The 13,128-nt window shown below is 46.3% G+C and overlaps 1 protein-coding gene across 1 annotated transcript in view; it reads right to left on the bottom strand.

Annotated features, from left to right (window-relative positions):
• LOC115471372 (Fanconi anemia group A protein-like) overlaps positions 1–13,128 on the bottom strand; it is a 138,234-nt gene that overhangs the window by 69,410 nt on the left and 55,696 nt on the right. The window contains exons 22-24 of the mRNA XM_030205070.1: positions 12,020–12,130; positions 1,176–1,315; positions 893–963 (exon numbers count right to left, since the gene is read on the bottom strand). Of these exons, the coding sequence (XP_030060930.1) occupies positions 893–963; positions 1,176–1,315; positions 12,020–12,130 (322 nt within the window). The remainder of the gene's footprint in view (positions 1–892; positions 964–1,175; positions 1,316–12,019; positions 12,131–13,128) is intronic.

Raw genomic sequence — 13,128 nt, forward strand, 5'->3', positions numbered from 1 at the left:
ATTCCACTTCTCGCACCTGGGGGTGGGGGAGGGGGGCAGCACCAGGTTCAGATATGAATATAGCAGGAAAGGGAAATGCTGGAGGAGAGCTATAAATGGAAAGGAGGCTGGAACTCCAGACAGACAAAAGCAGCACCCAGAGAAATAACGAGCATTAGTACATAAGTACATAAGCACCACCACGCTGGAAAAAGACCAAAGGTCCATCAAGCCCAGCACTCTGTCTCCGACAGCAGCTAATCCAGGCCCCAAGAACCTGGCAAAAAAAACTAAAATTTAATAACAATCCATGGACTTTTCCTTCAGGAATCTGTCCAGACCCCCTTTGAACTCAGCAAGGCCAGCTGCCGTCACTACCTTCTCCGGCAATGAGTTCCAGAGTCTAACTACGCGCTGAGTAAAGAAAAACTTTCTCCGATTTGTTTTAAACCTACCACATTCTAATTTCATCTTGTGTCCCCTGGTTCTATTATTGTTAGAAAGTGTAAACGAACACTTCACATCTGTCCGCTCTACCCCACTCATTATTTTTATTTTTTGTTACATTTGTACCCCACGCTTTCCCACTCATGGCAGGCTCAATGCGGCAGGCAATGGAGGGTTAAGTGACTTGCCCAGAGTCACAAGGAACTGCCTGTGCTGGGAATCGAACTCAGTTCCTCAGTTCCCCAGGACCAAAGTCCACCACCCTAACCACTAGGCCACTCCTCCACTCCATTTTGTAAACCTCTATCATATCACCCCTCAGCCGCCTTTTCTCCAGTGAGACTAATAAAGGCAGGTGTCCAGTACGCAGAGCTAGGACATCATCCTTTTCAAACCATGCACATCTGCTCAAGTCCAGGGACTGCCAGAGCCGCTTCAGCTGCAGAACACAAAGCATGGTCTTTACCTGTCCGGTGGGTTCAAACAAGAAGCAACCATTATACTTTGGCAAAAGAAAGTCAGCAACAGGTCAACCACCTGCAACAGACACCAAAAATTACTGTTTGCAAGATAAAGTTTCTTTATGACACCAAACGAATAAAACCATCTGCTATCAGTGATTTTAAATAAATAAGGTGTAACTAAATCTTAAAAATTAATTTTTAAATCCAGTAACTGCTTGCCTTACAAAGTGCCCAAAAACAAATAACACTTAACTACGTTACCAACTGCTCCTGCCCCCCACTTGCCTCTTTATCTTGCCCCTTCAAGTCCGTGGTTTGGGCATCCATCTGGATTGGTGAAGCAAAAGCAGCAGAATGATCCTCCTTTCGGCCTGCTGTTACTTCCTGCAGTCTCTCGGAGATTAGTGCAATCTGTGGCGGCAGAGCTTCAGGAGACAGAGGAAAAACAGCCAGGAAGACAGGCTCAATTAGCTTCCACAAACAAAGGGGGATAGTAATTCTTTAAATCCGAAAAGGAAATATCTCTTCTAAGAAAGCCCCTTCCTCAGCTTTAAACCTCAAACTTAACTAGACAACAATTACAGTGGCACATATCAGGGCCGCCGAGGGGGGGGGGGGGGCAGGGGGGACAAAATTCCCCGGGCCCGGGCCTCTAAGGGGGGACCTGGCCGCCCGCGTTGCAGTCCCCCGTCTCACCTGCCTGCCTCCTCGGCTCCGGGCCCCCTGCATTCAAAGTGGCAGTCACAGATCACCTCCATTTGGGCCTTCCCTCCCTGTGTCCCGCCCTCGCGGAAACCAGAAGTTACATCAGACGAGGGTGGGACATAGTAAACATAGTAGATGACGGCAGAAAAAGACCTGCACGGTCCATCCAGTCTGCCCAAGAAGATAAATTCATATGTGCTACTTTTTTATTTGTACTGTCCTCTTCAGTGCACAGACCGTATAAGTCTGGCCAGCCCTATCCCCGCTTCCCAACCACCAACCCCGCCTCCCAACCACCAGCTCTGGCACAGACCCTATAAGTCTGCCCAGCACTATCCCCGCCTCCCAACTACCAGTCCTGCCTCCCACCACCAGCCCCGGCACAGACCATATAAGTCTGCCCAGCACTAGCCCCGCCTCCCAACCACCAGCTCTGCCACCCATTCTAGGCTAAGCTCCTGAGGATCCCTTCAAAGTGCGGGAAGGCAAGAAGAGAGGCGATCTGCGACTGCCGCTTTGAATGCAGGGGGCCTGGAGCCGTGGAGGCAGGCGAGTGAGACCGGGGACTGCAGCAGCGGGAGGAGCGACAGGGGGCGGTAGTGGCAGGGGGAGCAACAGGGGCGGTAGCGACGTGGGGGGTGGAGTCAGGGTGGCCTTGCCCTGGGCCCGGCCTGGCCTAGTCTCTCGGCGGCCCTGGCACATATCAGGACCAGGTCAGCGAATTAGTGGCAGTACTGTATGCTGCAATGTGAAGGAATCGGTACAATTCCTGGTTTAGGCCTCACTCTCCCCAGGTGACTAGTGTCCCTGGCGTACAATGACAACACCTGTTTTCTGGATTACAGGTCCAGAACTGCAGGATTTCAGATCCTGGCTGAGGACTGCACTGCAATAACTGAGCTACAACATAGTTTGTGGAGATGAGGGAAATGATCAGGTGGCTGCATATACTGACTCATAGTGCCAGATCCAGACCCTTGTTCTTAATGAGCTGGAAACCCAAAGGATCAGGAAAAAAATACCAGAACAAAAAGATGTGCATGCTTCCTGAAATTTAGAGAATACACTAAACCCGTTTAAAGCAAACACCCTTTCGCATAGTCTTGGATATGGGAGCTGAGGTTTTAAGTAGGTACTTGGTTACAAGAAGGCCATTTTCCCTGTGCCCATACCAGCACATTTTCAAAAAACAGAAGTATGTAGCCGGTGGTGGGAGGCAGGGCTGGTGGTTGGGAGGCGGGGATAGTGCTGGGCAGACTTGTACGGTCTGTGCCAGAACCGGTGGTTGGAAGGCGGGGCTGGTGGTTGGGAGGCGGGGATAGTGCTGGGCAGACTTGTACGGTCTGTGCCAGAGCCGGTGGTGGGAGGTGGGGCTGGTAGATGGGAGGCGGGGATAGTGCTGGGCAGACTTATACGGTCTGTGCCCTGAAAAAGACAGGTACAAATCAAGGTAAGGTATACACAAAAAGTGGTTGGGGGGTGGGGATAGTGCTAGGCAGACTTATATGGTCTGTGCCCTGAAGAGGAGAGGCACAAATCAAAGTAGGGTATACACAAAAAGTAGCACATATGAGTTTGTCTTGTTTGGCAGACTGGATGGACCATGCAGGTCTTTTTCTGCTGTCATCTACTATGTTACTATGCGTGCCTCCATTTTGAAAATTACTCCAGGGAATTTCTACACTTACATTTACACCTGCACAGTCTTCCAGGATTTACTTACAAACTTCAGCTTAAGCTTGATATAGATAATAGAATGGCGCATAAAGTGTCAAGCGTATCTATAAATACTTTTATCACAATTTGTTTTAAAAATAAAGCATGCATATAAATGCAAATCTCTCTAACCCCACCCCCAGGTGTGCCTCTGCTCAGTCCAGGTAAAGTTACTCATGTACAGGTTGCGTATGGGAAAAAAACATGTATTTGAAATGCAATTTTATAAACAACTATTTCCACATAAAAGGCACCATTTTATGAATAGAAATGGCTTTTAAAATTGCCCTTTAAGGTTTAAGAATTTGAGAATTTTAATTTCCTAGAGATAGTTCTTTAAAATAACAATTTTTTACAGTATCTGACAGAAGTGAATTCATACGTTAAAAACATGAAACTAAGAACATAACAATAGCCATACTGATTCAGACTACAGGTCCATCTAGCCCAGCATCCTTTTCCAGCAGTGGCCAATCCAAGTCAAAAGTACCAGGCAGAATCCCATAAAGTAGGAAGATTCTATACTACTGACCCCAGGGATAAGCAGTGACCTTCCCCAGCTCTACCTTAATAAAAAAAGACTGTCAGTTATCTGACTTAATTGGGACCTATAGGTTGTCAGATAACTGAAAAGTTAGATACTATGGGCTCTCACTGCATCCCTCCTCTCCTCCCCCCCTCAACTGCCAGCCACACAACACAGCCTCCCTGCCCACCCAAAGTAGACCCCCTCAGGTCTATCTTTGAAGCCCTGGTGGTCCAGCGGTGAGGTCAGAACAGAAGTGATCCCCATTTGATCCTGCCCATGTGGACCCCATTTTCAAAATGGTTACCATGAACTCTGGCAGCAGTCTCATGAGACTGCTGCTAGAGTTTGAGGTAGCCATTTTGAAAGTGAAGTCCACATGGGCAGAAGCGATAGGGATCCCTCCTGCCTCAGCTTCACTGCTGGACCCTCAGGGCTTCAAAGGTAGACCTGAAGGGAGCCTATTTAGTCAGGTGAGTGGGGAGGTACTTGAGGGAGGGTCCAGGAGCAGGGAGGATACAGCTGTGTGGGTGAGTGGGCGGGGTAGTAGGAACTTTGGGGGGAGTTTCTGTGATGCCCTGAGGTTTGGTTAGGAGTGAGGGAAGGAGCAGGTGGAGCCCGGATTGCCAACCATTGGTTAATCCAGAATGTCGGATAACCAAAGGTCAGTTAACAGAGACTCTACTGTAATGGCTTATGAACTTTTCCTCCAGAAATTTGTCCAAACTTCACTTAAACCCAACTATGCCAACTTATTTTACCATATCTTGCCACATTGAGCCTGCAAATAGGTGGGGAAATGTGGGATACAAATACAAATGCAGCAAAATAAAATAAATATCTTCTGGCAATGAGTTCCAAACCTTAACTATGTATTGTGTGACAAAATATTTTCTCCAATTTGTTTTAAAAGTATTACCATGTAATTTCATTGAGTGTCCCCTCCCCTAGTCTCTGTAATTTTTGAAGGAGTAAGGAGAAGTTAGATCTTACCTGCTAATTTACTTTCCTTTAGTCCCTCTAGACCAGCAAAGATGGGTTACGCACTACAACCAGTAGATGGAGACCAAGAGCCACTAACTTCTGAGTTCAGCTATAAGCCTGCTGTGCAGTCCCTCAGAGAGCCAGTAACCGAACAGCCAAAACTGTAATCGTTGCCTAAAGCCAGAATTCCCTCAGGCACAGATTCGCCAGTTCTTGGACCAAGACACCAACGCAAGCACCACAGGTGATCGCTACAATCGAAACTAAGTGCAGCCAAGTACAAGTTCCACTCCTAAGTGGAAACAGACTGAACCTGCCTCATTTTATTTTCTTCTTCTTTGCTTATTTTAATTTGAATCTTGCTTTGTCTGATATGCAGCAGAGTCAACAAGTTTCAGGCTTATTAAAAATTTGCTATCCTAAACATCAATAAAAATACATCTATGTGACTTACAAAGGTAAAACTAAAAAGAATAGAAGGAAAAAGACAAGGGGAGGGAAATAAAAAGAGAGGGGGGAAACAGCACTCTATTATTGATAGAAATAGGGTATTAGTAGACAAGTTGCAGCAACTACCAAGGCACTCACTGCAACACACAGCTGATCTGGGTGGGCTCTGTGCCAGTCTGGAGGGACTAAAGGAAAGCAAATTAGCAGGCAAGATCTAATTTCTTCTTTCAGTGTCCCTCCAGACCAGCACAGATAGGAAGTACTAACTGTCATGTAGCACCTCCCAGCAGGAAGTCACAGAGGTAAGAAGAACTCTCCACAACAAGAAATTAGCACAGAGGTCCACAATATAAGACACTTTCCACTAATCAGGGTCAGTCTTTGGAACTCCCTTTTAATACAGGGTGACATAAAAGCATAAAATCCAAGCACTGCATCTTGAAAAGGAATATTTATTTATTTATTTATTGCATTTGTATCCCACATTTTCCCACCTTTTTGGGGTTCAGTGTGGCTTACAATACATTATGAATCATGGAAATACAATTTGTTACAACTTGGTTATGGATTACATTGTGGTGAGTCGTTTGAGTCAAAGTTAAAGTATCGATAAGGAGTATAATCATGGAAAAAGCACTGAAACATTGGAAGGAAGCAAGGGAGACAAAAAGGGGCAATATATAATAACAGGAACACACTTGAATAATAAACCCGCAGCTTGGTGGCTACTTGTATCCGTTTTACAATATGTAAGTTTCAATTTCATTTGCCATATATTGTCCTCAAAAGAAAAGAAAAATAAATCCAACCCAAAACAAAAAGCACCACGAGCCTTCAAGACCGGAACATGTCCTTTAATTGATAAAAGTAGAAATAATCTCTGAAAACATTCTTCTTCAACAAGGCCTACAATGAGAACCTATAACCTCACTAAGTCACCTCACCAACCCACTCAATCATGAAGCCCACCTTCTATAACTACCCTAATCACTCTCTTCCTTCTTCTCTGTTCCCTTCCTTGATCGTTACACATTACTAACTGTATCTGATATCCTGAAATGACAATGTTAACAAATCTATGTAAGCCACATTGAGCCTGCAAATAGATGGGGAAATGTGGGATACAAATGCAATAAATAATAATAATGTGCATCAGTGACCCGACACAGGCCATGTTTTGGCACACAGTGCCTGCATCAGGGGTCTTGTATAATCAAAAGAAGAAAGAAGTTTCTTCTTATCTCCTTCATAATAAAGAAGGGAAGCTGAATGCAAGCCAGCTTTCTTCAAAAGAATTAAACGTGAATGAGCTAAAAAAGGAACCGCTCACACCACCACCTTTTCTTTAGAAAAAAGAGGAAAGGGTCCCCATAAGACAATGCCTGTTTAACTCCGAAATCCGCTACGTGGAAGCAATAGCCACCAAAAACACTGTCTTCAAGGTGGGGTCCCTCAGGGAACTGTCAAGGGCTCAAAGCCTGCAGACACCAGAGCCCTAAGTACTAGTTTAAGATCCTAAGAAGGCAACGAGGGCCTGGCAGGAGGCCGAAGTAGATGCACTCCTCTAAGAAAGTGGACCACATCGCAATGAAATGAGAATCCAAAGAGTTATCCTTCACTAAACGTCAAAAGCATGCTAAGGCCGGAATCTGCACTTTCAGAGCAGATAGAATAAGCCCCCTGTCCAACCATCCTGCAAAAACTCCAAAATTTGAGGAACTAATGACCTAAGGGGACTAAGTCATGCAGATTATTGCAACAGAATCTAAGCGGGATGCAAAGAACAACTAACAAAAAAAACTCCAGACTGCCCAAAATACAGCAGCCAGGTTGATATTTAGCAAAACACGCTTCGAAAGTGCCAAACCCCTTCGAGAAAATCTGCACTTTAGTCCACAAAATTATATATGGCGTAGTCCCAGGATGCATGATAGACCTCATAGATCTACCAATAACAAACAGAGTCAGGTCATTAAGATCATACCTAAACCTACACTACCCAAATTGAAAAGGACTGAAATACAAAACAACCTACGCATCCAGCTTCTCCTACATAAGCGCACAACTATGGAATGGCCTCCCAAAAGCTGTGAAAACAATACATGACCACCTGAACTTCAGGAAATCACTAAAAACCAACCTCTTCAAAAAGGCCTACCCCAACAATCTTACGTAATCCTCTTCACCCAGAAACACAGAATGCCTAATGATTGTACTGGACAACACACAATCTTCATCCCTTCCGACCCTCCACATATACCTCATTCGATCACTATACAACCTTGTATTTGCTATCAACTGACTGGGCAAACGCCTTGACGGTACTATGTAAGCCACATTGAGCCTGCAAATAGGTGGGAAAATGTGGGATACAAATGTAACAAATTAATTAAACATTCCGAACACCAACCTTCAAAAATATACCAGACCTGGACATAAGCCAAAGAGGTAAAACGTTTCATAGAGTGAAGGAAAGTGCCAACCACCTTGTTCAAATAGCTTTCCTTCCTTAAATGTGCCCTTTCAAGAGCCAAGCCACAAGACAAAATGGAGACTGCTCTGGCATCAAGGCTAGTACCTGAACCAGTAGCTCTTCTGCCACTGGCAGCCTGAAGGGACAGTCTATCATCAGAGGCACCAGATCGCTGTACAAAGGCTGCCAAGGCCAATCTGGAGCCACCCTGGAGCACCAGCACTACCCAGCCCTGATGACACTCGATTCTCTGGAGGATCCTGTCTACCCTAGGCCACGGAAGGAACACAGAGGAGACCTAACGAGGGCCACTCCTGAGTGAGGACATCTAATGCCCTCCACCTGCCACTCTTCCTCCAACTTAAGAACAGGGGAACATGGGTGATGAAGGAAGACGCCATCAAATCCATCACTGGTCAATCTCACCTGTCTACGAGGAGGTCGAAGAAGCTGTGTCCCAGGTTCCATTCCCATGGATCCAATTTGTGTCTGCTTAGAAAGTCCACCTTCATGCTTTCCACCCCACAACATGTGCGGCGGACAGGTCTTCAAGATGGTTCTCGGCCCATACCAGAAGCACAGCCACCTCCCCCACCAATAGACAACTCAAGGTCCCACCTTGTTGGCTGACATACGCTACTGCTGTGATGTTGTCTGAGAGGATCCAAATAGCCTTCCCCTGAATCAGATCCTGTAATGCAAGAAGGGCCAGATGAATTGCCTTTGTTTCCAAATAACTGATCGACCTCATCGACCACAGAGATTCCTTCAATGTCCAACGGCCCTAAGCCACATGGCCTAGACAACTGGCACCCCAGCCCTTGAGACTGGCATCCCTGGTAACCACCATCCACTGTGGTGGGTCCAGGCACCAGCACTGTGATAGACTGTGTTGCCATAACCACCAGGCATGACTGTGCCACGCTAGACCCCCCCCCCCCCCCCGGCAGAATCTGAACCTCCAGGGACTGAAACTACAGGGACCATCGGGAGAAGAAGGGCTTCCTGCAGTGGCCTCATGTGGGCCCTGGCCCACTGTATCACCTCCAAGGACACCACCATGGAACCCAGCACCTGAAGGTAATCTCTGGCTTGAGGACATCTGAACTGGAGCAAGGCTCGCACCTATGCCTGCGGCTTCTGAATCCGAACCTTGGGAAGAAATATTCTCCCCACCTCGGTGTCGAAGCAAACACCCAAACACTCCAACTGATGCGATGGACAACTGACTCTTCACTAGGTTAACCACCCAGCCCAAAGACTAACATGCGAACCACCTGTAGCCTCGCTGCTCTCCTGACAGGATTTCATCCGGATGAGCTAGTCATCCAGATATAGGTGCACCAAGATACCTTCTTTCTGCAGCACTACCACAAGTACCATCACCACCTTTGAAAAGGTGCGAGGAGCCATACCTAGACCAAATGGGAGTGCCTCCCTACGAAGCAAAGGAATCTAATGCTTCTGCCAGATGGGAATATGAAGATAAGCTTCCATCAGATCCAACAATGTGGGAAACTCCTCAGGCCACATGGATACTATAACCAACTGTAGAGTCTCCATGTGAAAAGGCAGCTAATAAGGGCACGATTCACCCCCTTCAGGTCCAAAACAGGCTGGAAGGAGCCCATTCAAAGTAGATTTGCCCAGTGCCTAGTCTGTCGCGTGGGACCAGCAGTACTGTCCAGAGATGGATCAACCTATCCAGAGTCTCCCTGACAGCTCTCGCTTTCCACCTTATCCGACAGGGAGACTCTAAAAAGGCATCTGGGAGGGGACAAGCGAACTCTAGGGAATACCTGTTGTGCGCGATCTCCAGAAGCCACTGATCATCGGTAATTTGAATCCAGTTCCGATAAAACTCTCTCAACCTTGCTCCTACTGCAACTGGAAACGGACACTTTCACTGAGCCAAATGTCCGGGCAAGGAAGAAAAGGGACCATAGTCCTGGCCCCCACAAAATAAATGTGTTTTCTAGAAAGAACAACTGTGCTGGCTACCACCAACCCATCCTGGTCTACACCCACGAGAATCTCTAAAGCGCCCTCTACCAGATGCACCTCTAGCAGCCATCTTCGGCCTATCTTCTGGTAGTCTGGGAACTTTTGTCTCCCCAGACTGTTGACAAGCTTAACCAGCTCCTTACCAAACAGCAGAGAACCTTTAAAGGGAAACTTCCTCAACTTCGATTTAGAAGCTGCATCTGTCAACCAGCCCCGCAACCATAAGGACCTCCTGGCCATGACACTCAGAGCCATGGACTTAGCTGACACTCTAAGCAGGTGACAGAGCATCACAGACAGCTGCCTAACAGCCAACACAGCCACATCAAACTTTTGCTTGAGAAGAGCCTCTATCTTGCAGTCCTGAGGATCTCTCACAGCTGTACCAACATCCACTGGAACCGTATTATGTTTAGTGACTGCAGAGACCAAGGCATCCGCCACTGGGGGATGAAGAGGCTCTCTATCCTGTTCCAGTATTGGATACAGCCAAACCATAGATCTTGCCAGTTTGAAAGGAGCATCTGGGGAATTCCTCTGTGCCTGAATAATATTTTTAATATTCTGATGAACAGGAAAGGATTTTGCTGATTTATGGATCCCCTTAATCACTGGTTCTAAAGTGCAGGAAGCTTCCTCAGTGTTCTCCTCAAACTTCAAGACTGAAGATATCTGATGGGCTCCTACAACTCATCCCAATGAAACATGCACATGACTGAAGAATCATCTCCAAGAGGAAGATCCTCCATCCAAGCATCCATTTCCTGAGGGATGTGGGTCTCATCCTCTGCTTCTTCCAAGTCCTCCTCCTCTGAAAGGAAACAGCCTGCCTCTAAGAGCTCTTCTTCTTCCCAATACAGTCTCTGATGCTTGCAAGATGGCTGCGGAGGTGGAAGAGGGGGCCCTAGCAGACCTCAGGGCCTGATATGCTGGACTCCTTGCAGCCTCATGCAAAAAAAAACACTATACATGGTTAGAATAAATTCAGGTGAGAAATCCCATCCCGGAGACCTCAGGTCATGACTGCCATAAATTGGCCATGGGTACAAGACACGACAGCTGCTCATTCCCTGATGCTGAAATTACCATGGTAGCAGTTCTCTCCAAAACTGAAGCTGCCACCACTTCCTAAGCAGCTGAAACACCAGCCTTGAAGGTCTCTCTGCTGGACTCCTCCTTCCTGGCTCTTGAATCGGCTGCTGAATCAGAGTCCAAACCTCTAAGTAGATTACAAAAAACTTATAGGCCCCCACCAAGTCCCATCCACTCCCTGGCAGGAACAAGAGGACAAAAAAGGACACTTTTTTATCCGCTCCGTGTTCGTCATGGCTGCCACCTGGCGCTAAGAGAGAGAAGCACTCACAGCCTCTGTCCCCTCCCCCTCCCCCCCCACAGATACCCGGACCATTCAGAGGAAGAACAGCAGCCCTCACCCCGGCACGAGAAACCCTCAAGCTGCGAGGGTAAGACAGCACTAAACAGCCAGCCAAAAGCAGCTCTGCAGCAGTAGGGAAAAAATCTAAGGCAGACACTTTTTCTTTTCAATTACAACAGCAGACCCCACAGGCGTTAAAGACTGGCTGTCTGCCCAGCGGCAGAGGAGCACAATTGAGGCACACCACCAATATTGTCCCAAAAGGATGCGGAAGGGGGGGGGGGGGGGTGGGACCTGGACACCTGGGTGTGACAACCCCAGGGTGAAAGAGACCCCCACGTGCCTTAACTCCTGGTCAAACTGTTTGACCAGCTCTGAGAGGGAATACCAACACGGCTTTCTGTTTTGTTTTGGGGCTTTTTTTAAACCAACGACCCCTAACAGGCCTAACACCTAAGTATCTGACCAGGACTGCAAGTACACCACCTGCTGGAAACTAAGAACTACCAGCTCCCTGAGGGACTGCACAGCAGGCTTATAGCCAAACTCAGAAGTTAGTTGTTCTCGGTGGTTGGAGTGTATAACCCATCTATGCCGACCTGGAGGGATGCCATGGAAACAAAGAATTCACGTTTACCCATTCCACTTCACTCAGGATTTCACAGATCTCCATCATATCCCCCCATAGCCATCTCTTCTCCATGCTGAAGAGCCCTTAAACTCTTTAGCATCATGAGAAGCATTCCATTCCCTTAATCATTTTGGTCGCCCTTATTTGTACCATTTCTAAACAGACTGGCTTCTACAAACACCCCTTATACCAAGGTTTACTGGAATCGCTTGCCCTTTCTCTGTACCCTTCTCCCTGGAACGAATGTTCAGATGTAATTACACACCATCAGATCTGCTGGAATCTGTCATCAGTTGTCTCATTTCTTCCAGTGCAGCTTTCAGCAACTTGAAAGGCTCTTCTGACTGGTCTATGTCCATTTCCACTACTGATCCACCTGCACGGGAGAGAGAAATGCACTACAATATTTCAATCCTTCCTGCATCTCCACTAACCCAGCTGTGCTGGACCTGGGAAACAGCTGGATTCAGAAGGAAGATAAAGGGGAAGAAACTCAAAAAGTAGTAAACAAAACCAGAACTCTTACCATCCAAACACCTCAAAGGCTCAGTGGGAACACCAAGTTCATAACCCCAGTACACCTGTAGCCCTCAATGACAGAGGACTACAGGCACAGCTCAATATGGACACAGTTCAGCATGTAGAGAATTGTTACAATGCCTGATATAATCTGAAAGTGGGAACAGTAATAGCAATGCTAAGCTTCACGGTACGACCCAACTTATCTCTGAAGGTCCCATTCACAGCACTGATTAAACTGCCTAAGAACTCTCAGTGTGATCACATTTTTTTTAACAGACAACATGCTGCCCACAATGAAGAATTTGTTCATCCTCAGTCTAAACCTTAAGATGTCACAATACGCTTAAAAAACTTGAAACGTTCCAAGGACCCAGGTTTGGAAACCACTTATTGCTATTTTTAAACCAAATGGAAAATGAAATACTACAGATCGTTTGTTTGAAATGAAGCACAATGCCTTAACATTTAGACTGAGAATTAAGGGATTCTTTACTGTGGATACTAAAGTTGTAGTGAAGAGTATATTTTACTATTTAGCCAAATACAAATAATAAAAAAACATCATGTGGCTGAATACGAATAATGGGCATTGAGAACTTTAACATAAATAATAAAAGAAACAACATTAAATCAGAGATCACCTGTTTATTTCAGAAGCATTTAGCAGACTTTTATCTAAAGACAACACATAAACAACAAATGAAATATCCATGTAAAAGTAGAAGTAAATGTAGATCAGATTTAGGAAGCTATTGAAAATTTGGCAAGCTTCCTTTAAAAAAAAGAAAACATTCCAAATTCACATGGTTAAAAGGTGAAGTGAAAGAGACTATTAGAGCCAAAAGAATGCAC

Source organism: Microcaecilia unicolor, chromosome 5 (assembly GCF_901765095.1).
Source record: "Microcaecilia unicolor chromosome 5, aMicUni1.1, whole genome shotgun sequence".
Classification (NCBI taxonomy): Eukaryota; Metazoa; Chordata; class Amphibia; order Gymnophiona; family Siphonopidae; genus Microcaecilia; species Microcaecilia unicolor.